Consider the following 23,902-nt stretch of genomic DNA (forward strand, 5'->3'; position numbering starts at 1 on the left):
AAAATACTCTTTCAAGCAGAAGCAATAGCATACGTGTATCACTTGTGCTTTGAATTACCAAGCACTGGAAATTGTAGGTATCCATGGCAACCACACATACTTAAGTGTGATAAACTTAAGTATATTTCTGGGACTGGGAAAGGTGGGCTGTTACTTCCACAAATATTGGTCTTAGGAGTTTACACTACCAAAGTCAGTGAAAGGTAGAAAGTCAGGCTTCTATCTTCCACGGTCTGTTTCTTTATCTAGTGATATTATTGACAAACACGTTACCACCATCTCTGTGAAAATGAGTATTTTAAAGTTCTTGACTTTCAAGTCATTTCACTTTACGAATCATTTTCTAGAGGAAAATATTTCCTTCTAGAGGAAAAACATTTCCCTTAAATTATGCCAGAGAAATGGTGCTGCATTATAAATTATGCTTGTCCAGTAAAGGGAGTGTGTAGAGAATTTCTGGTAAACCTGCACCTGTGTATGCATGCTATTCCTACCACTTTTCAATTTCTTTTTTTTTTTTTTTTTAATTATTCCCCTCTTTCCCCCTTTTTTCTATTTTAACGGAGAAAGATATATTCAAGATGTAACATTAAATGTGTGCACAACTGCAGGCTGAACTCAGCTGATCGCTAGCACACAAAACATACATGAGTGCTTATTCAGCACTTTTTGGACTACATCTGTGTCATATTATACTACTATAGTACTGAATAACAATACACTACAGAGTTACATGGCAGAAAACACTTTACAACTCTTTTAAGTATTTTCCTGGAACTATAAAATACATATATATAATGAAAACCATTTTTATAGGGGTGTATTCCATATATCCTTACTGCCTATCATCACTCTTCCTTCACTGTAACTCCAAATCTCTGCCGTCTGTTGAATTCCATTATGCCTTGAAGAACCTCCCTAAAACCTCTGGGCCAGAAATGCCTCCCCTACAGCATTTTCCTTAGATCTTCTTTCTATCTACAGGCATCCCACTCAAATAATAGTAATAATCCCACTCAATAACTCTTCCCTTACTCAAAAACCCTTCGCTTTCCTACACAACTGAGGATTGCAGGACAAAATACATGTACTCTGGGTATATGTATGATGACTGAGCAACCAAAATGTGCAATAGTTGAATTTTGTCTGACTGTCCCCTAGAAGATATACTGATTTGGACCATTCCTCTCTGTAAGCTGTTGTTTTTCATAAAACTTGTGTGAAACATTGAAACATTTAACAGCTTTAAAACTTCTACCTCTCAGTAAGATTTAGCTGAAATGGCCAAATAGTTCACAAAATTATTAGTGATGTCACACGCACTTATCACCATCACAATAATTTCCTCAGATAACTAGGCAAAAAAACAGTTGGAATTCAAACCTTTTGTTCTTATAGAATCAACACTTTGTTGCAATTTTTAGCACACCATTACCTAAAGATCCTTACACAAAAAGGGTAATTCCATGTGTAACAAATGTTTAATTTGTATTCTAAATCTACCAGAACCAAAAACTGCCTACAGCTGGATGCAAAGCGTAACAGTGGTAACACTCCACAATAGCGTTATTCTTCACATTCTTTTCTGTTTATCTGCCATTCTAATATGGCTCATGTTACAAGCAGAAGCATCTACTTCAGTAAAACTTTCCTCTGACAAATTTTCTTTCCCTCTTTCTTTCCCTTCTATGCTTATACTCTTCAGTGCTTCACACAGTTCATTAGATGCAGCAGATGAACCTCTCTCCTTTTTTTCCCCTTTCATATGCTCTCCATTTGTTACGGTATCTATGCTATTTTTTCCAACTTTCAACTTTATACACTCCTTTTTGGAAAGAATGTTCTTGGGCTATTTCTATTTTCTAAGCACATCCTGCTTTGTGATGATTACCGATAACTAGCGACATTACTCATTTTATTTCATCATTATATTACAGCAAGCTAGCATTTGCTTGAGATGATTAATCTAAATAATTTTATTAAAGAATTTAAGGTTGTATAACACATTGAACTCTGAGTTTCTTCCACAAATGACACTGAGTGGCTCTGTAAAGTTCTTAATGAAAAACAATGCTCCTCAAAGATTAAAAAAAAAAAAGGGTGACAGATTCCTTCCAGAAAAATTCTGAAATCAACGCCATCTTCCTTTTTTGGATAATAACCATGGAAATAACATCTAATCTTGCTTGATTCACAACTGGAACAATACAGATTTGTAGCTAAAACTGTTTCAATATTAGAGGGCAAGATGTCTTGTAAAAGAACAAAGTACCTGGAAGACTGGTAACAAGTTGACCTCTGATAAAATCATCCACTTCTTCTGGTTTTAAGTGATACTGTCCATCTGGTTTTGCTTTACGAGTTGCCATTCTGGCCAGCAGAATATTTGAACCTGTAAAAATGAAAAATTAAAGTATGTCTGTAGTAACCTGTCTTCTCAAGTAGAATTCTGCAGTTCAACAGTCATGGAAAAAAGTGAATAAAATACAGTTAAATTCTTCATTAAAAAAAAAAGATTTTTTTAAATATAAAATATAAATATTCAATATAAAATATAAATATTTTATATAAAATATAAATATTAATTATAAAATATAAATATTAATTCAATATAAAATATAAATATTTTATATTGAAATAAATATAAAAATATATAAAAATATAAAATATAAATATTCATTTATATTTTGCTATCTCAACTCCCAAATTAGCAATTAGCAGTATTTATGATTACAACAGAGTAACTAGTGGTAACTGCATTTGCAATTAAACAAAAACAGAAGCCAAAAGAACAACCCTAAAACAAAGCAACCAACAAGTGTGGGACACTTCATGAAGAACGCTGAATCTTTGTCTTGGTGATGTTCTACACACGTAGAGGTAAAGAAAACAGTTAACTAACTGCAAGTGGCTAAAAACGTAGAATGGTAATACTTTAACACTGTGTAACTTCCAAAAAGTCTACTGTGGTCAATGTAAGTAATAATTAGGTGACAATTCTATCAAGTATATACTACTTGTGAAATACTGGAATTAAGCTAATATTTGGGCTTCAAGTTTCACTAAGAAAACAGTGACTTCATTAAATTATTCTGTGCACTCATTACATGTGGTGGGAACAAGACTTATTTCAGCATTTGTGACTTTTGTGTCCATTATTTCTCCTGAAGTCAAATTGATGAAACAATTCTTGACAGTCCCCATTCAATCTGCTGTCTAACTCTGGAGATCCCTGTTTTGTCTATAGGGTACAGAAGACTGATCCTCTTATCTACCAAACATACCAACATAGCCTCTAATACCACAAAATCTTAGTGATTTATCTTCTTTAATCATTATTCCCAGAACACTGAAATAAACTAGAAAAAAATTAATACCTCACTTAACAAATGAAAAAAGCAGGATACAGGATGTTTACAGATGAGTGTTTAATCTTTCACTAGCATTGTTTAAGTCAGTTTAGTTTAGCTATTAGAATTTCTAGGGTAAAAATAGAATTTATTCAACTGGTATAAACGTATCCTTCATTTATCTCTAACCAGAAATTAATAGCTTTGAGAGATCTCTATTGTATAGCAGCATCTGTTCAAATTTACATTCTATTATATTGGTAGAACTTTCCCATCAGGCAACATACTGATCACTTACACAAGGTATTTCTGATAGACCACATCTTTGAAATCGTGTCTCTACATTCATGTAATAGTGCAACTGTTTCCTCTGATTCCTTTACTTTATGAATTATGAGTGAAAAGACAAAAGTTCTTGTACAGTACCTACCATATTTCTATAAAGGACACAAAAAACATTTTTCAAGTATCTCACAAAAATTGATTATTAGAAAAAATATTTCCTCACATGTATTTGTCTCTTACAACCAGGAAGAGAACTAGTATAACAGATTATAAAAAAATACTTTAAAAAGTAAGTCTGTTCTTTCTATAGAAAAAATAAACACACTAAATAAACATATAAAAGAGTAAAAAACAAATAGGAATCTAGAGAATTATAGTCTCTCTGCTACTATGATATAAAAGGAGAATTCTGCTTACATCACAAGTGGATTTTATATACTTAGGTACACTTAGCATATGTATTTACAGATGCTTACATCTAATATGGTTAGGAACAGCAAGAAAAAAGTCTTTTGTATTCGGTATTGTATATGAAATTACATATCTGAAATCACAGAAATCTTTGCTTTCAACACCTCATAATTATGTTAAATCCTCATAAACTCTTACTGCCTTCTCCTATAAGGAACAGGATCTGTACTCATGTTTCTATTTACTGGGAAAATACAGTAGCATTTCATTAAAATGTAAGAACATCACACAGATGGAATTTTAGCTTATTGTTCAGATAGCAAAGGAGAAGCGATAGCAATTTTTTAAGTTTTAAGCAAAAACTTTCCACTTATGAAGATTTACTTGCATTTTCATTTATGGTAATTTAATGTAAATGGCAATATATTCCACATTGCACAAACACTTATGAGTTATGGCAATCTTACATAGCTGTGATACGCCTAACAAAAGCAGGCAGTCCCTGTAAATGGAAATGAAATAAGGTACTTACCCATCCCAACAGAAGCAGTGCATTTAGTTTGGGCTTTGATTTCGGTGCGGATAGCATTTGCAAACTCATCAGGAGTCAATCTGGTCTCTGTAAGGATTTCAGTGATATCTACTAGTGCTTCATCACAACTGACTGCTTCGATGTTATGAGTATAGCTATCAACACAAAGTAAAGGAGGTGAAACACCAGCAACAGCTCACCATCTGTTAAAACAAATATGTAGCAAATAAAGTCTTCCTTTTGTGGTGGCATTTCCCTGCTTATTTTGTATGACACAACATATTAAAAATCCTAGAACAGCACATTACAGTAACACTACTAATGTAGGACAAATTTCAACATGCATCATGCTTTTAAAAGAATAGCTGGAGCAAGAGTTGAATGCTTGTTTTTCAGTCACACTAACAAATTTCCAGTTTTGTTCGAGTGCATTTTAAATCAGAAAGTAGTTTCTAATAGTTACTCCAATAATCCATTCTTAAATTACTCACAAAAAAAAAACACACAAAAAAACCCCACACCCAAACAGAAGAACCCCCATACCCAAACCCACCAAACAAACGCCAGAAAATAATAAAACACTTTGGATGAATCTCACTAGCAAGAAGTACTAGCAAGTACTTCTCCTCATAGTGTAATCAGTAACAAATTTAACAATGACTCCTTTGGAAGCCTGACACTGACTGTTTGGCTTCAAGATAAAAGAATGCTCAGAAGAAGGACGATGCTCAAACAAAGAAAAGTAACAAAAATACTACAGCAGGAAGATTTAAACAGTAATAGCTTTAATGAAGGTAAAGAGTAACATGGAATGAAAATACTAAATCAAATAACAGCATTAAGCAGTAGCATATTAAAATATGTTTGATAATCTTACCATGGAAGATCATATAATCACACAGTACACCTTACCTTGCGAGTATTTCATACACTGTCTGTGCAACTTCTTTGTACGCATCAAAATCATACGAAACTGCTTGAAGATTTGGACACAACTTTTTTGCTTGGCCAAAAAACATTCCATTCTTTATGCCGACTTGTCTAAAAATTAATAAAAAACACACAAATACCATATCAACTTTTCCACAAATTATGTTAACATGGGCTATTTCCACATAAGTTACTAGTCTTTTCCCATAAAAATAAATAAATTCAATAACATCAATAAAAAGGATTAAGTTCAACTGCTAGCAAATTAATAGGTAAGAAAAACAACCGCAAATGGAGTATTTGAATTAGCTGTATAATATTCAGGCAGGCAGCTTGGACAGCCTGTCCTTGGAAACATGCTTAAGACAAAAAGTCTCTAGAAAGCAATACTTGCCATTTTATTTTTAAATGAAATCCAAACATATGCTACAGTGGCTAAGATAGCTGATTTTCATATATCACTGTGCAAACTTATAACATTTTGCTCCTGTAATAAACAAGGTAACTTTTCAATGTAGAAATGTAAACCTGCCTACCCACCCTAGTACTCTTAAGAAAGGTTCCAACAAATGCATAATTTCTTGAGCATTACTTTTATCAGAGAATAAGGTCTTACTTTTCAACACTGTGGTTGTTTATAATTATTGAGAATATGAAACAACTTATTATAAACTATGCTATCTTGGTTGTCTATGCTATATTGCAGATGCTCAACATCTGCAAGAAAGTTCTAAGTTTAGTAATAACACTTATCATTGTCTCATTTTAACTAAAACCTTCAGTAACAAAGTGTTCTTAACTCCATGAAATAATGCAGCTTGGATGCAAAGAAATGAAGATAACATTATGAAATTAACAGTATCACTGTGAATGACATAAGGTCCTCCTTAATAGGTTTTGTTTTAAGTAACATGTAGGTTAGGCTGAGAGCTATTAAACAGTGTTTAAGAAGTAACAACATGCACAGTGAAAACCTCGTGCTAAATTCTAACAGCCCATTTAACCACAACTTCTGAAAACTTAAAAACCTTTCTTAATCTGGGTAAGTTTAAGGAAATGTGACCTAACAACTGCTTTTTTTGTTTGTTTTATGCCTATCTGTATGAGATTTTTCAAGCAATTGATAGCTAATATTACCTACCTGGCTTCGTAACTACAAGAAGCAATTTCAGCCATGGACAGAACTGTCTGATTGAAGTCACCTCCATTCATGTGTGTGGAATCCGGATGCTCCCAGAATGATGAGTCCAGCTTATCAGGTACTCTAATTTCTGCTTGGAAAATAATATTTATATTCATTTTTATAGTATTTTTCTTAGGAGTTCAACAGAATCAATGTAAATTAAACAAAAATAAGAGATTGTATTTGATACAGTTTCTATACTACCGTTGGCGAGAAGTTAATACTATACTGATTCACATCATAGTCAAGGTAAACAAAAAAGAAAAACACAGAAGCCCCAACATAGTAACCTCTCTCTACAGGTAGGTCTGCACACGTTACTGAAAGGAATACTGTGCTACAGAAAAATAGCATTTCTGTTTTCCCTAAAAATACTAGGCAACAATTTGTTGGTGGCTACATACACCACGCTGTAAAATAAGCCTCATCTCAGTTAACTTTAATGACAATAAAATGATCAAACGCTTGAGACTGCTACAAGCCTATTCTGTAAGCAAATTTGCCAACTGCTTGCCAGAACAAGATGCTCAGTCATATTCCTTCCTAGAATGCATGACTACCACCAGAACAAAGAAATTACATTCAAAATACAACTCCACTGTTCACGATACTTATAACCTATTACTGAAAACTACATTCTAATAATTACTTAATCTAGATACCTCAAAGCGATTTTTAAGGGATGAAGTGAAATAACAAGAAGGCTAATTGTATCAAATTAAAACAAAATAGAACACAGGCTAGTACCCTGTATTTCCTCTAACCCTCTTATGAGGAAGTTAATTGACAAAACTTGTTGTTTCTTCCTACCATATATTTGATTAGAATATGCCAAATATATCAACTCCTTTCAATTATCACCATAAACTTCTCTTGGATCAAAAAGACTAAATTATAAATGTTGTAGCCACAGACTTTTAAAACGAGACAGACCTTTCCTAATTCTATGCATCTCTCAGGTAAGTTTTAAAGAGCCCATCAGGCCCACGACACACTAGAACAGAATGTCATAATACTGGAATCGAGTAAAACATTCTCTATTTCTTTCTATTTTTTTTTTTCACGGTATGCAAACCTTGAAAGATACATGCCTGTACTCTGAACAACTGATCAGTCTGAAAAAAATGTCTAGATGCAATAACCTCTATGCCCTCCCAAACTTCTTATCAGAATCAAAACAAGAAAGCATAACACAGACAAAAAATGTCTGTTTACTTAAAATGAAACCCACTATGTATCTAATAGCTCTTTTTCATACTATAGTATATTTAATACCAATACACCTTTATTATAATAAACAGGGAGTTTTCTTCAGAGTGTTGCAATGCCTAATTATATTTCACGGTACCAACAACTTACACACTAACACTATGATTGGAAGGAAATATGGTGCTACGTGCACATTCAAGTTGTTATGAGACCAGAGAAAGTGTTGTAATGAGTGGAGATAGCAGGGGCAGAACCTAACTCATGTGAAAAGCTGCTTTTATTCAGAATTTCTGCTAAATTCATGTACCTTTTCATATTGTAAATATTTTAATGTATGATGAGCTCAGTAAGTTACCTAAGATGTCTGCAGCTGAAAATTAGAGCAAAATTGTGCCCCAACTAAAGGTAAGAATGACAAGAACAATTTCTTTAGTCCGTGCCTTCCTGTGCCCTGGCCTGAGATGATGCTGTCATCTTGTCTATCTTCACTGGACTCGTCGACTTTTTCCACATCGCAGCAGAGTGGATCCCCCCATGAGCTGATGGAGTCACTTCATGTGAAATTCAGGGCAATGCAGAACACATTGTCCTCAATGGAAGGCAAGGTAGAGAACCTCTCATCAAAAGCTGGGAAACTAGACAGGCACATGGTGAATGTGGAGCAACGGATGGAGAAATCAGAGGCCAGGACCCAAGTCTGTGAAAAAGAAATCGCTGAGAATAAATCTGTGACTAATATGATGGTTAAAAACTGCTGCTCTTTAGAATGAAAAACGGGGGTAGATACTAGGGTTGGGGGAAAGGAAGCCAAAAAAAACATTCACATCTTGGGCATCCTGGCCATGGAAAAAAAGACCCCAAACTATGAAATTTGATTAACATATGTTAATCCTCTAACTTTAGGACATGAATGTTAAAGATGGCATGTATGTAGAGAAGTAATTTCTACTACCCAGAAAGTCCATCTCCAATTTGGAGATTTAGAGAATGATAGCAATTTTTTTTTTTTAATTTAGAAGTTATACATATTTAGATGAATTCAAACAAGAAAAAGAAAGTATTTCATAAAAGATCCAAGATTCTCTTGACACCAGGTATCTGTCTAACAATGCAGATCAAAGGCAGGAAAACCAGTATCACTAAAGAAGTAGTTTGCAAAAAAAAAAAAAAAAAAGAAGTAGCTGAAGCTGCAGAATTCAGTATTTGGTGAAACTAAGTGATTCATAAGATTTTTTCTTTTCTTTGTTTTGCTGGTTGTTAATTTAAAACATTTTTTTCTAATAGGCAAGACCTGGAGAAGGCAAAAATCAGACAACGGTCTGGAAAGCATGAAGCATTACAAAATGAAGTTGGTTCCATGGTGAAGCATGGATGTAAAAATATGTCTGTGTTGAAAGCTGTTCCCAACTACCTTTTTATTTCAACTTACATAACATTCTCCCAGACTCAACCGTATATGTTTAACAGAGTACAATTTAGCATTTGGTATTTTTTGTATTTTAGAAAAAGCACTTTTCTATGTGATATATGTGCCTGCTGGACCGTATTTACCTGTGGCATGCCACAATTAAGCACATGCTGTTAAGTGTTTCACATAGACCTTCTAAGATACTGTTGTGTTAGAAAAATCTAACCTGCACTTCCATCTTTTCATCTAAGACTATAACTAATTGTAATTTCTTCTTCCCAAAAGACAACCCATGTACTTATGAAAATGCAAGCAGAAACAGCAAGCTGCATTTTTTGTTGATAAAAACATTGCATATGGAGATAAAAATTAGAGACCAAAATATATTATGAACCTGCAGCTAATAAGATTGAGACTGTAAAAAGAGTGTTAAGAAAAAATCCTTTCACCAAAACAACAGGTTGTATAATCAGACTAAGTATCAAGAAAGAAAGAGATAGCTGCCCGCCTGTGTGTAAGCCAGTAAGATTGGATGAAGTTAAAAGACATGAATGTGCGTACATTCAGAAAATGCTGCTGCAGTAAGAAACTGAGTTTGTTATACAATGAGGCTGAAATGTGCTGTACCTTTAAGCAATAAATATAGTAGAAAAGATACTACTGAATTCATAAAGAACATGCTGCTTATCAGCTAAATTTCCTTAATTTTAACCACCTCACTCTGCATATATTGCTTGACTACATCAAGTCACATCCTTATCCAATCTAAGGACTTAATAAAAGTTACAACATCACTGCATAAAATTGAGCTACCGATAAATAGTTCATACACAAGCCTTTACTGCAGAAAACCCAACTCCATAAAAACCACAACTATCTTTGTAACACGCTTATACATGGCATTGCCAACACAGCAGAAGCTAAGTCTGTAGCATCCTGAAGAGTCTTTTGAGAGTTCAAGGCCAATGGGTTCCACTAACATATATTCTATTTCAGTTTCGAAGTGTTAAACTACATCAGAAACACAAATAAAATGGCAGCACTTCCTCTAATATCTTGTTTCCAAATGCCTTTGCAAATCTGTAAAATTTTAGAGCTTTCTTTTTGTTAAAAAGAGTACTAACATTTCAGAAACAACCATGGAAGAACAAGCTTTTTCCACCTCTTGCATCAACAATGAAACTAACTGAACGTTAAATTTTAGAACAACAGCATTTCCTACTGCAAGGTAGGTAAGAAGTGCACCTATGAGGGGCAAAGGAGAAACAATTTCCAAATCTAAACTGAAATTAAGTAAGGGCACAAAGATACTTAGTTACTTAAAACTTCAAACTGATTATGCAGACTGTTGTAAAAAGAAAAAAAAAAGAAGAAAAGTTGCTACTTATGTTTAGCAATTTCCTTTCTCATAGTAAACACAGTTCAGGCAGTAAAACAGTAACAATGTTTTGTTTACACACAGTAAAAAAATTCAATATTACCGTAGGAAAGTAATGAATTTTTGAATTACAACAAATGCCCTGGTTTTGAGAAAACAAAACACTCATGGGAGTTGCCACAGAACTTCCAGACAGCCAAAATGCTCTAAGAAGCACTCAAATTAACTCACTGTACACTGATATTGTACCCATACAATTCAAAAGCCAACTTCAATTGATCATTTTCTAATTGGCCATTTACTGTCATTTCTACTTTTATAATTAAAAAAATAGTAGCCTTATAAAATTCATTTTGTACCTTCTTCTCTATAATAGGTTTACTCAGAACTGAATGATCCCAGACAGTCTGTATTTCTTACTTGAAACATTACTTAGTATACCTTATACTCAATAAATTAAAAACTAAAATCACTTGAAAAAAATTCACCCATATTGTGCAAAGAAAACTGATAAAGTCACAGTGGCACATCATGCCTGAGGCCACAGAGCATTACAGTGTCCAAAGACGTTTCTTTTCTGAAGTTCCGCACATTAAAAAACAAAAACAATTGCTCCATTATGCACTTTAAGGAAAATGTCTTCAATAATAAAACAATTTAAACAAACAGACTTATCTGTACCTGCTTTGCCATTCAATAGCTTATTCTGGTAATATTGTCTTTCAAGCTGGGGGTTTGCACCAGGGCGCAGCGGTGCCTTTCCTGCACCTCTGTTGCTAGTAACAGCTACTGGCTTTCCTGTGGAGAAGAAACGCACATACTTAGATTTCTGTCAACACTGCTAGTAGCTTACATTTTAATAACTCTGTAACTAAGGTCAGTTTATAAAGAAGTTTGCTCTATTTTTAGTGATCTCTTTCAAGCTTACACACTCTCACAGCATTAGGGAAGAAACAGCTATAGAAGTGACTTTGCAATATGACTATGAATTTCATGACTGCAATTAGAAAGCAACAAGAGAAGTTTTGAAAGGGTAAAAATACAGCCATATTTGTTTGTCCTTAGTAATTACTACAAATCAAAGTTGTGAAACTTCACCAATGCCCTAACAATTCATTAGTTTAAGACACAGCAAACACTGTATTGATTTTAAATACTAAGCTTAACTAAGAGAGCATATGCATACCATCACGCTCAGTTTCATTTGTTAAATTACCTGTATAACATCAAATCTCTAGTTAAACTTTTGACTTTTTAGTAATATCAACACCTCCATAGTTTTTCTACAGCAAGCTAATTTACACAGTGAAAGTTCTGGCAAGCTTCTGTGGAACAGAAAAAAAAATATTTGCAGAAAGTCCTAGGTTCTTTATATTCTAGTAAAGGAATTTGAAACTTGGCAGGAAATAAGTTTTAAAGACATACACAGACTAGAACCATCTTTGACACTATTGCTCCTGTTCTGGGGTGGAAGAAAGGAATTACACAGCTTACTCTTTTTCTTTCCCAAGGTCTATGATAGCTGGATGTCAGATGGTCAACACTGCACCAAGTCTTCAGACTTGGGCGTCAGCAAAGTTCAGTGTTTGCACAGAACAGCTAGCATTTCAATTTCTGAATGTTACACTTTTAGGACACAAACAAACAACTTGCTAAGGAGCTCTACTAACTCTTCGCCTGTCCTAAGGATGATCACATGCTCCAACTTCTAATGGCAATTCCAACTTTCTCTTCCATTTGCTTTTGGATTGTGAGAAAATAAGGATATGAAAGTCACACGATCTGAATATCAGACAATGATGCCAAAAAAAAAAAAGAACAACAAAGTTCATTTTGTCAGTCTATAGCTTCTCTCTCTCTTTTTTTTTAAGGCTCAACTGAGTAAATTGTAGTATCTTCAATGAAATACTTACCTTTGAGATCAGGTCTATTTCGGGTAGCCACAGACACAAAGAAGCAATCCATATCCACGTGCATTATACAGCTCTGCGGCTTGGCTGAGCTTGCAGACACATTACCTAATATGAAGATATACCAATAGAAAACTTGAACCCTAATTTATATACTTTAGTACTAATTACAGTAGTCATCAAGGACTATCATTTTTTTAACCATCTTAGGTTAAAAAGACTTTTTTCTTCGCACCAAGAGAACACACACATTTCCTAAATTATCAGAGAAATGTAAATATACAGTACCTAAGCAATGCATCAACTTGAGGTTTCCATTTTATTTTCCTGCAACTAACAACTTCTATCTTGCTATATCAAGTTCCATCAACCCAAGGAGATTAATGCGCTTTATGGAAACGGAATCTTAACTCCACTATGTTAACACTCAATACGCAGCAGAGAACGTTTCTGTTCATTGATCAGAAGACTGTTCAAAAAGATTTAAAAAAGTTCAGCTGCACTGAGGACTACCTTCGATTCTTCAAACACACAAAATGAGCGTTAAACATTTTACACAATTGGATTTCATTATTGCTGTACTACATTCATACAAACATGCAAAGATAAGCAAGACAACTACAGACTGAAGAACTTATACTGCTAACATACTAGTAATACTTTTGTCAGGTATTCTGGACGCTCAAGTCTGCATGTCTATGTCGCTGACTTACCAGAGGAGGCTAGAGCTAACAAAAAAATGATCTTAATTTAAACAATGCATAATGCGTAATAGTGAAAAAATACTTCACATAACACCTGAATTGTGTTGCCTGACAACAGTGTCAATTGCTGAATAATCAAAAATGCTTTCCTCTTTTTTCATAATTTACCATTGGGGCTCATTCATAAAAACAGAACAAAACAGCAAACAACAAACAAAACAAACAAACAGAACAAAAAGACTATCTTATGAGGGGCCTATTTACAAATCAGGCAATCAAGTTGGTGCCTCAGAATTTGCTACTTGTCAACTGAAACAGAGCAATTACGTGAATTCTCTAGGCCAAATCAAAGAGAGAGTAAAGATGTATTAGCTTATACCATATTTTGTTAGAAAATTATGCATTAAGGTAGTTTATAAGCTAACATGTTTTATAACTGGGGTGTGATAGCATAAACACAAAATCCATTAAATTATTTATCTAACAATAAATTTTTAGAACGTGGTAATTTATCATCTTGAGCAAATTTTCATGTGATAAGTGAATATTTTTGCAGTATATATAGCAGTCAGAATCTAACAGAACAGAACTAGCCTTTTAATTGAATAAGACTAAATTAGAGATTCTAAAGATGCAAAATACTTCATTTCTACGTGCACCACTTTGCCTATCATAAATTACACGTTTTCATTTTGGCCCTTGATGTGCAATATAATGACAAAACATCTCTCTTCTGTCATACGCCAGGTTCAAAAGTCTCACATGATACTATTACCCATTTAAGCAGACCCAGAGATACACAGAAATCTAAATTAGTTTTTTGTTAGTATCTCGTTTTCAAATGTTATTCATCTTTCAATTTTTCACACTGAACTACAGAAAAGGAGCATTTTGTTTTGTTTTGTTTTTTTTTCCTTTAGGCTTCCACGTGGCAACTACAGATTTGCACACTGATAGGTATAATATTTTCACTCTTTTGATCAGTCTACAAATCTTTGTAAAGTCAGGAATAGTATTTCTACAGGGAAGTACTGAACATAGACCAGAATATTGCATTAAGTCACAATTTAACAAACAAAGACAGAAGTAGTTGATCCTTTAGTTTTCAGCACAAAGTCACATTTCCAGACAGCCTGATTGTAACGTGAATATTGAACATTAACCTAATTCACCTAATTTAGACATTCACTGTGTGAACAAAGATAAGGCACCTTCTCAATATAAACCTTCTTAAACAAGTATCTACCTGTGTCAGTTTTAAGTGCAGACCTGCCTGCTTTCCATTTTTTTAATTTTTCCCTTCCTGGAAAGACACCGCTGTTTTTTCTCTGCAGGCTGTTGACAAACTCAGTCAATTCACACTTCCACGTTGATATATGATGTAGTCTTGAACGTGAATAAAAGTCAGAAATGAAACTACAATCTGAAGGTTTGGATACAGATAAGGAAGCTGCCTTGCTAGGATTAGGTACAGAAGTGCTTTTTGTGCTTGAAGGCCCCTGAACAGTGGAGTGGTGAGCACCATTTATTTTAGTATTACTGTGCAAAGATGAAGATGAGGATGAATTACTCATAGTCCTATGTGGATTCCACGAAAAGTCTGTATTTTTGTTGCTTTGCTGCAACTGCTGCGTTGTGCAGTCTCTAAAGTCAACCATGCCTTTTTCAGTCTTGTCCTCCTCCTGCACAGGGCCTGGAGAGAACCTACTCGCAACACTGTTGCTGGAGGGCACCAAGCAATCCTGCGTCTTTAAGGCACTGGTACAAGTGTTGTGTGTGTGTCCATTAAAAATGGCAGTGCTGTCCTTCTGAGACTGAATTCCATTTTGTTTCCTTCCAGGAAGGATCTGCTCCAGCTCCGTAAATGCCAAACCGCCATCTTCTTCTTCCTCTTCTTCATTCCAGCTACTTGTTCCATTGGATGTGATCTCACTTCCCATCTCACACTTTTTAATATGATTTCTGAAACAGACAGGATAATTTAATACTGTTTCTTTTATTAAAAAAGGCACATTTACAGGTCACTTGAAGTGCTAGGTATTATCTTATCAGTTGTTATCAGTATATACCTGGAAAGTTTTTACAGTCTCGAGGCAATTATCTCAAATTCTGGGCTATGTCCTCTCAATGTCACAAAACTCTGTAGAGCTGTACAAAAAATTTCACAGATTTGCTGTGTTATTAATGCAACACTACCAGGATTTTACACAGCTTTTATAATGTGAGCGTGATTTTGGGCACTTGTATTCCCAAACCCTTTATTTTGACTACCAGTCTCCAACGGAATTACAATAATTATTTGGTGACAGAACTGTATTGCCATGGACAGCATAAATGGTGCAGGAATCATCAGGAGATTTTTTTTTTTTTTTTAAATCAAAAAATGTGATTTTCCTCTTCTATTTAACAAGAAAAGTACAAATAGAAAACTTCAATTTTTTACAAAGTGATTTAGTTCAATGTGTTAGATTCTTTTTTATCTTCTCTCAAGGAGAAGCCTGTTCAAGCTCTGTAAATCAAACATTCTCACCCTTTAAAAAAAAAAACAAATTAATTTTCATCTTTTAAGCATGTAAAACAAAATATTCTTCCACAAGTGCACTAACAATTTATATTTACTTTGATGCTGTAAAGACAAAGCTTTTATTCCAAAAAATTAACTTTATAGCAATCCTAAGCAGAATTAAAAACACAGCCTTCAGAAGTTGCATATACTCTAGGTCTGCTGGAAAAAACAACTACCACTCCCAACTCCCAAAGCCAGCAATTTAAGTACACTCACAAAGAAACATAGGTAATAATTAACTATCCAGTAAACCAGAAAGCCAGTTAATTGTTATAATTTTGTTAAGATTATCACAATTATAAATTATATTCAACGTAACAGCTTTGAGGAGTTGCATGCTCACAGTGGTATATCCAGTAGTACATAGTATCACAAGGTAAAGAAGGCTTTTAAATTTGCAATTTGGGATTAATTTAATGTTTTTAGAAGTCTGAATATTCCTCTCATTTAAAAACAACAACACAATAGTTAGACGTGATGGCGATTGTATCACACACAGCTCAAAATATAGATAAAAAACACTGCTTAGGATATTCATTTTTGTGTTCCAGTTTTATTTATTCCTACAAATATAAAATCTTATTTGTGGTAAAGTCTCCTCAACATTACACACAACTGAATTTTAAATACATCAGTGGACTGTGGAAGAACAGAGATCACCATAACCAGACAATAGTATCTTGTACAGTATCTTTGGTATTGCTTAAGCAAGGGCATTGGACCAGATGATCTCCAAAGGTCCCTTCCAACCTCAACCATTCTGTGATTCTTGTTCTTTGTACAAAGAACAACACGTGCTTCTGAAAAAAAAATGCAATAACTGTCTTAATAAAAAAAATCACCTCTACAGAACACACCGCTGAAGTGGAAGGCTTTTCACTTTCTAGCTTCTCTACCAGAGTTTTGCTACTGCCTTTGATTCTGTTCCCTTCCAGCAGTCTTAAGAGAATTCTTTGTTGTAATAGGATTTTTTAATCCATTTTCTCTCTTGAGCATGACTCAAATCTTGGTGCTATCATATGTAAGGTACACCTTTTTTTTTAAAGGAGGCTAAACTAAGAATTTAACTAGTAGCATGCATTAATATTTGTTCCTAGATACCACTAGCTAAAGTAATAAAAAATATTCTTGAAATAAAGACCTACTTTTCAGTGTTACTAGTTAGAATCCTTTAATGTATGCTTTCATACAGATACACTACATATAGAGGGACTCCCAGGTCACGTTATCAAGCAGTGTCATCTGAAGATTAGAGACAAACCTTGGAGTCGATGTAACTGAAGCTCCATTTTCAACTACTTATAGAACCACAGAATCATCAAATCTCCCAAGCTGGAAGGGACCCACAAGAATCATCAAGTTCAACTCCTGGCTCCACACAGGACCACCAAAAAAAATCAAACCCTGTATCTGACAGCATTGTTCAAAGGCTTCTTGAACTCCAGCAGACTCGGTGCTGTGACCACTTCCCTGGGGAGATGGTAAAGAATCTTTTCCTAACACCTAGCCTGATCCTCCCCTGTTGCAGCTCCATGCCATTCCCTCAGGTCCTGTCACTGTCCTCAGAGAGCAGAGCTCAGCACCTGCCCCTCCGCTCCCCTCGTGAGGAGACATTAGGATGCCATGAGGTCACCCTCAGTCTCATTGTCTCTAAGCTGAAGAATATATTATATTTACTTCTACCTTACTTTTATTTCAGTTCCTCAGAGTTTGCTACCTGTCAAGCTGAAATCAATTTAAAAACGATATAGTTATGGTTGAATGATTAGCATCAGCATATATGATTAGAAACACTTACACCCTGTTAAGATCTTTAGCTATATTGCTTGGACCTGGCATGGCATCTTCAGGTTTGCATATGCTATTAAAACTGAGACCTTTTTGAACACTTGACTGCTTGGTGTAAAGCTGATACGGAATGTGCGAGAGGAGACGTCCAGCTTTTATGCTGAAACAAACAAAAAAAGGAATAGGTTACTACTAAAAGCATTTTAAAAATATACAATAAGCTATTACTTCGGTGATTACCATTTCTGTTCTGAAATACATACTTATTGTCCCTTCTAAAACCCTCTTCCCTCTACTATCTAGAAATTACTTCTCAGTTCAATCCAACGTGGTGACTGGTACTAAAAAAGACATTTACACAGTTGTGTTGGGTCAGTTAGTCATTTAATTTCAGTTAGATAGTTCATTTCAAAAACAAACACCAACTAGTCAGAAGTAATAGAACAAATCTATATCTATCATGAATGGTCCAGGTTATTCTAACTGAGCAATGCTGACTGATCTCTAACTTGACACAATTCAAGTACACATGTTCCAAGCAAATTTGGGCAGAACTTGAAAGAATTCTGCTGGGATGCAGTTCACTATTAAAGAGGAACTCCCACTTTTTCCATTCCAAAAGGATAATTACCCCCTTCTTGTGAGAAAATGCACTGAAGAAATCTAGAGAGAAAAAAAAATCCAAATAGACGTTCCATAATTATCTACTCCACAATCATTCCAGTTCTGTACTACATGGTCCACTTTATTTCCCTCTTCTTTTCCTTCTCCCACTGAAACTGCAACTATATTTCAATAACTGCTAAAGTCCTTAGTGAAATCATTGACACTGATGTGGAATCCTCTCAAAAATACACCACTGTATGATTTCATCTCTCCATCCCAATGCCTGTTGCTGGTAGAAAAGATAACAACATTCTTAGCCTATATTCCACCTCTCATTCATGTACTACTTGTCATACTGAACGCTGCCACAGATACAGAAGCTTCTTGCAACAGAGGAACCTTTTTCACATCAAAGCAGCTTAATATTAGCACTCAGTTTTGAAGTTACAATTGGATTTAAATTTTTGAAGAGAATTTTAGCTTGGTAACAAAAACTCCTTTGCTGTTCTTCAACACCTGAACACTTGCTCTTGGAGATGTGCTTTTTAACAAGCTCGAATCTGTAATACTGTCAAGGGAGTTGATCAGTGGAACAGAAGCCCTTTGGAGGAGCTGTCTTGCTGCAATTAGAGAAGAATGCAATGGGAGATTGCATTACCCAATTAGATAAATTAAAACTGGCTACCATACACATAGATACATGGTAAGGTTTCTACGGGAATGGGATAGTAAAAACCACCCTTAAATATATCACTTAAATATTGCTTGATATGCGAATATATTGCATTTGTAAAGGTATATGATTTACATTATATATTGCCAGAGTTGAAAATAACATGGTAGAGTTCCAAAGCTTTCTTGTATGGAAAATGGTGATGCAGCCAATCAGCTGTTAAAATGCGTGGTTATGTTTCCTGTATCACTTTGTGAACTTGAAAAACCACCCAGATAACTATTTCAAAATCATTTAATTAATTTTGAGGTTATTAAAAAAAAAAGCATTTACAGATTTTGTTCATGCTTTTAGCTACTGGAGTAGCTGCACTACCAGATCAATACACAGCTGTTTTGTTCCCCCGCCCCCCCCAGCTGTATTAAAAGGCAGCAGCACTAGGAATCTCATTGTAGATGCACTGTTCAACACCCTTCCCCTTTTCACACTCCCTAGAGCACAGAATTTAGAATGACTAAACTAGGTTGAAAAGGACCTCTAGAGGTCTCTAGTCCAAAGTCTGCTTAAAGCAAGGCTAACTTTGTTCAGGTTGCTCAAGGCTGACTCCATCCAGATACTGAATAGCTCCAAGGGCAGAGATTCTACATTCTCTTCAGGCAGCTGTTCCACTGCTTACTCCCCTTCACTGTGAAAAATCTTTTCCTTATACTCAGTCCAAGCTGAACAAAACCAGCTTCCTCAGCCTCTCTTCATACATTATGTGCTTCAGGCCCCTATTCATCCCGGTGGTTGTCCACTGCACTTGCTCTTGTAAATCAGGAGCCCAAAATTAGACAAAGAACTCCAGATGTAGTTTCAGAAGTGTCAGACAGATTGGTCATCACCAATGGCCATATTGTTAACAAAGCCACTAAACTGCAACAGCTCTGGTATGGACTCTTGAGAAATGTCACTTGTAAAACAGATGTTAGTTCAACTGAACTGCTGACCACTACCATCTGAGCCAAGCAGTCAAGACAATTTTTCACCCATCTAGCAGCCCACTATCCAATCTTCATCTCCTCAATCTGGCTAAAAGAATGCAACAGAAGAGTGTGCCAAAAGCCCTACTGAAGTTAAAGCAAATGCTACCTACTGCTCTCCTATTGTCCAGTTACCTCACCACAGAGGAGGACCAGACCGGTCAGGCATGGCGTGCCACCCCAGACATAGCTTCGAGCAAAGTACATTCCTTTATCTTCAGTGACTGTAGTAAAGCTGATCAAAGTGCAGTTCCCTGGCTTCTTTTTCTTTCCATTTTAGGAGATAGGCAAATCATTTGCCTTTTTCCAATCTTCTGTGATTTCATCTGATTGTCATGAATGTTCAAAGATGACAGAGTAGTATAGCACTGACATCAGCTGGCTTCTTCAGCTCCCCTGGATGCATCCTGTCTGTTCCTATAGAATTGTTTACATCAGGTTTGCTCAAGGAAACCACAACTTATGCTTTGTATACCTTTAGTAGCACACCTTTTTTCTAAACTCTGCCACTAGGCACACAGGCCTTCAAGGCACGAAAGTAGACTGTGCCAATAAAGGCTGAAGAAAACATGGTATCGAGCACCTTAGCTTTTTCCATATTCTTTGTCATGAGGTTCCCCCACCATTCAAGAGCAGGACAGCAATATCTTTGACCTTCCATTTGCTTCTGATACAGCTATTTGCACTTAACAACAGGTTTACAAATGTCTGACTTGGACCATAGATCAGAATGTTCACAGTTCAGAATATGCAAAGCTTTTAATGCAGAAATAAACTTCAACACATGCCTTACCATTCTTGTATAAGTAACTCTGAAAAATCCTATCTTACACAGTTCACATGGCAAACTCCAAATTACTGACATTTTTGGTGTTTTACCAAAATCTCTTTGGTGGCCCCTAAACAAAAAATTAAAATAACAGCTATTGTGATAAGTGCTATGGTAAGTTCATTAATCTTTGGAAAGCAGTCAGATGCTATAGCGATAAGCACCATCAGAAATGGGAATTAATTATTCATTCCATTTTTCAGCAAAGATTTCAAGTCACATGCAGTAAATAAGGAATAGGGTTACAAAGAAAAGAAGCAGAAAATACAGTGAATTAGCAGTTTACAACCTAAATTCAATCTTTTCTGTGTAGAGAATGTAGCAAGTACTATAGTGAAACAAGACAATGTGATCATATAATTAAGAACAAAATCATTGTGTGTGTACACAAAGAAATAAATTAAAGCTGGACAGACAAACAATCTTTCATTTTGCATCCTTGGTTGGCAGGACTAAAGATCTAACAACACTGTTTTATTGGCAATAGGTGACAGTAACATTTTAGGGTTGATTTTAACCAAACTCAAAAAAAAAGTCCATCAGACTGCACTGTCATGAAGTGCATATGAATACTGAGCAAATTTCAAACCTCTAGATCCACTACACAGATTTTCACCAGCTGAACTACTGAGGATAACATCACTTGGTATTCCATGTGGCAAGGTACTACACAGTGAAGGAGTATTTAACTGATGTGTGCTCTTCAATATTGTTGAGAGAGTATGAAAGAGAGGGTGTTCTTGTTAAGTTAGCTTTTACTCCAGATTCTGATATAAACCCTGTTCTACTGAGACAGTCAGCTCCCTGATTCCTCGTGCCAAATTGCAGGAAACTGCCTCAGTTCTTCTGACTTATCTTATGGTACAACCTTCTAGAAACAGTAGATGCAGAAGCTGAACGGAAGACACCATAAGGAAAATTTTAGGAGATTTCATAAATTAGGTTTTAGCAGGTCTCTACTGAAAGCAAACTGTTTTTTCCAACTTGGTTAAAATCACTAAGAACTTCAATGGGCAATGAAAATATCCACATCTTTCAAACCACAACACATCTCCTGCCAATTTCCCAAGTACTGAAGTTCATGGGTAAGACACTAAAGCTTTAAAAACAACAACAAATAACTAACATCTCTTCCAAAACAAAGAACCTGCCATTTCTGACCAAAATTAAAACAAACAAACAAAAAACAATCACATTTAAGAAATTGTGTGACATGAAAGATTTGAATCCAAAATCAAAAAGTTATATGGAACTGAAAACAGCATTTTACAAGTATGCAAACAGAAACAGTTCTTTGCCTGTTTCTGCTGGGTGTCTAGGAGATGCTAGTTAAGAATAGTATGACACTGATAAAACGATTTCCAGAACCTATTCCTGCCGATTTCCCATGGGCTCCTCAGATGGTGGAAGACAGATGCAAGCCAGATGAACTGCTCTGAGCCTAGCTATCGTCTTTTTCAAGGGCCCGAGGACAACTTTAGTTGATCCTATATATTTCAGCGAGTAGAAGAACCAACAAACTTAAGTTATTTGGAAATCAAACCTTGGGTTTCATTTTGTTTTTACAAACTCATATAACATGATGAAACTTTGGGTGGATTAATTTCAGTTTTATGAAAATGCTTTTAAATTGACATTCTTCTTTATTTACAGGTAATAAAGTCAGGCAAAGCACAAGGCAAGAGGTTAATTAAAAAACATCATCTGGCATTTATTTAAACTTACTGAGATGAGGGCTGGCCAATTGACTGGATATTAAAATGGAATTAACAGGCTAATGTTTGGTTTTGTGCTATGCCTGAGATTTTCTGAATGTTCTTAGTGAAGTTACCTAAGGAACAGTCACCAAGAAGCAATATGACAGTGGTATTTTTACTCAGCTGTTGCAAGGATAGATTTTAAACTAAACCATAATCCCCAAATGAAACCTTTTATAAAGCTATTTTTCTACATTTTGGTTCCTTTTTTTTTTTTTTCTCTCCAAAGGAAGAAGTCTGTAAAAGCAGTAGATCAAAACTCACCTTTCCATGATCCACTCTGGGCGAACTACTTTTTCTCCTTTCAGTTCTTTTATTTTGGCATTTGGAAGATTGGTGGCAATGATGTGCGTTGTTTTTGATCTGGAATAATATACATGGTATTGGCCTCCATGCAACATCATTAGCCGTCTTAATTCATCAGCTGAGGGATCTATAAAATTTTAAAACAGAAATATTCCTGCTTTGTGTCAGCACATACATTAAGAAAAACAGCAGTTGAGAAATATAATGTCATGATCAGAATGAGTGCAAAGCATTGTTCTTCCCCTGAAAACCTACAAGTTTTCAAAGACCAAATCAGAAACATATATAAGAAATGTAGAAAAACATTTCTGAAAAAAGTGATTCAAAATGCAAGCATTCTGATTGTTACAGAGGATCTTTCCACAACATGTATGAAGGAAGGGTGGAAAAATACTCAAGTGGATTTAATGCTAAACTAAAAAAAAAACAAAAAACACTATTGCAACATAACACAAAACCCAGTATTAGATTAACTCGCTTGCATTTTAATCAGTTTGAGAGAGCAGTTTACATGCAGAACAGAAAATCAGTATCAAAAGAGTTCAGCAACAGCAAGAACTCCTATTGTACAATTTCTGACTTAACGAAGCAGGTAACGCTTCCTTACCAGGCTATTCTTGAATTACTACAAGGAAGAGAGACAACCTTACAAACTAATGTCTATTCTTATTCCCTCTAACAGTACTGATCACCCCAGTAATTATTCACATTAGGAATGTTTTTCATCATGTAAAAAAGAATACTTACTTTGCAAGAAGCAGAAAAAAGAAAAGCTTTTGGAAAACCCTTGCAGTGGTGCCACACTGGCAACAAAAGGTTTGGGTCAGCACAAACAAGTACAGCGTTCTGAATAGTGAACTGAGCACAAGAAATTTCTGGTGGAAGGTAGAAAAATTTATTTCTATTTCTAGCAGTGACCATTCATGTAAATGATTTAGTAAAGTGATAGATATATTCAGAAACTAAATGTGATTTTATACTGGAAACCAAATAATGAAATACAAAAGAAACATAATACACAAAATTTAAGATATACGATAATTGTTACATATTTA

The 23,902-nt window shown here is 35.1% G+C and overlaps 1 protein-coding gene across 8 annotated transcripts in view; it reads right to left on the reverse strand.

Moving 5' to 3' along the window:
- REV1 (REV1 DNA directed polymerase) overlaps positions 1-23,902 on the reverse strand; it is a 57,346-nt gene that overhangs the window by 19,022 nt on the left and 14,422 nt on the right. For 2 of the 8 annotated variants that reach the window (XM_035315921.1, XM_035315905.1), the window contains exons 5-13: positions 22,806-22,974; positions 17,665-17,814; positions 14,547-15,262; positions 12,600-12,704; positions 11,368-11,484; positions 6,650-6,779; positions 5,491-5,619; positions 4,579-4,733; positions 2,273-2,392 (exon numbers count right to left, since the gene is read on the reverse strand). In XM_035315921.1, the coding sequence (XP_035171812.1) occupies positions 2,273-2,392; positions 4,579-4,733; positions 5,491-5,619; positions 6,650-6,779; positions 11,368-11,484; positions 12,600-12,704; positions 14,547-15,262; positions 17,665-17,814; positions 22,806-22,974 (1,791 nt within the window). Of the gene's footprint in view, positions 1-2,272; positions 2,393-4,578; positions 4,734-5,490; positions 5,620-6,649; positions 6,783-8,255; positions 8,570-11,367; positions 11,485-12,599; positions 12,705-14,546; positions 15,263-17,664; positions 17,815-20,748; positions 20,855-22,805; positions 22,975-23,902 lie in introns of those variants that run through there. The other 6 variants (XM_035315915.1, XM_035315894.1, XM_035315926.1 and 3 more) reach the window with 5 other exon arrangements.

Source organism: Oxyura jamaicensis, chromosome 1 (genome assembly GCF_011077185.1).
Source record: "Oxyura jamaicensis isolate SHBP4307 breed ruddy duck chromosome 1, BPBGC_Ojam_1.0, whole genome shotgun sequence".
NCBI classification, from domain to species: domain Eukaryota; kingdom Metazoa; phylum Chordata; class Aves; order Anseriformes; family Anatidae; genus Oxyura; species Oxyura jamaicensis.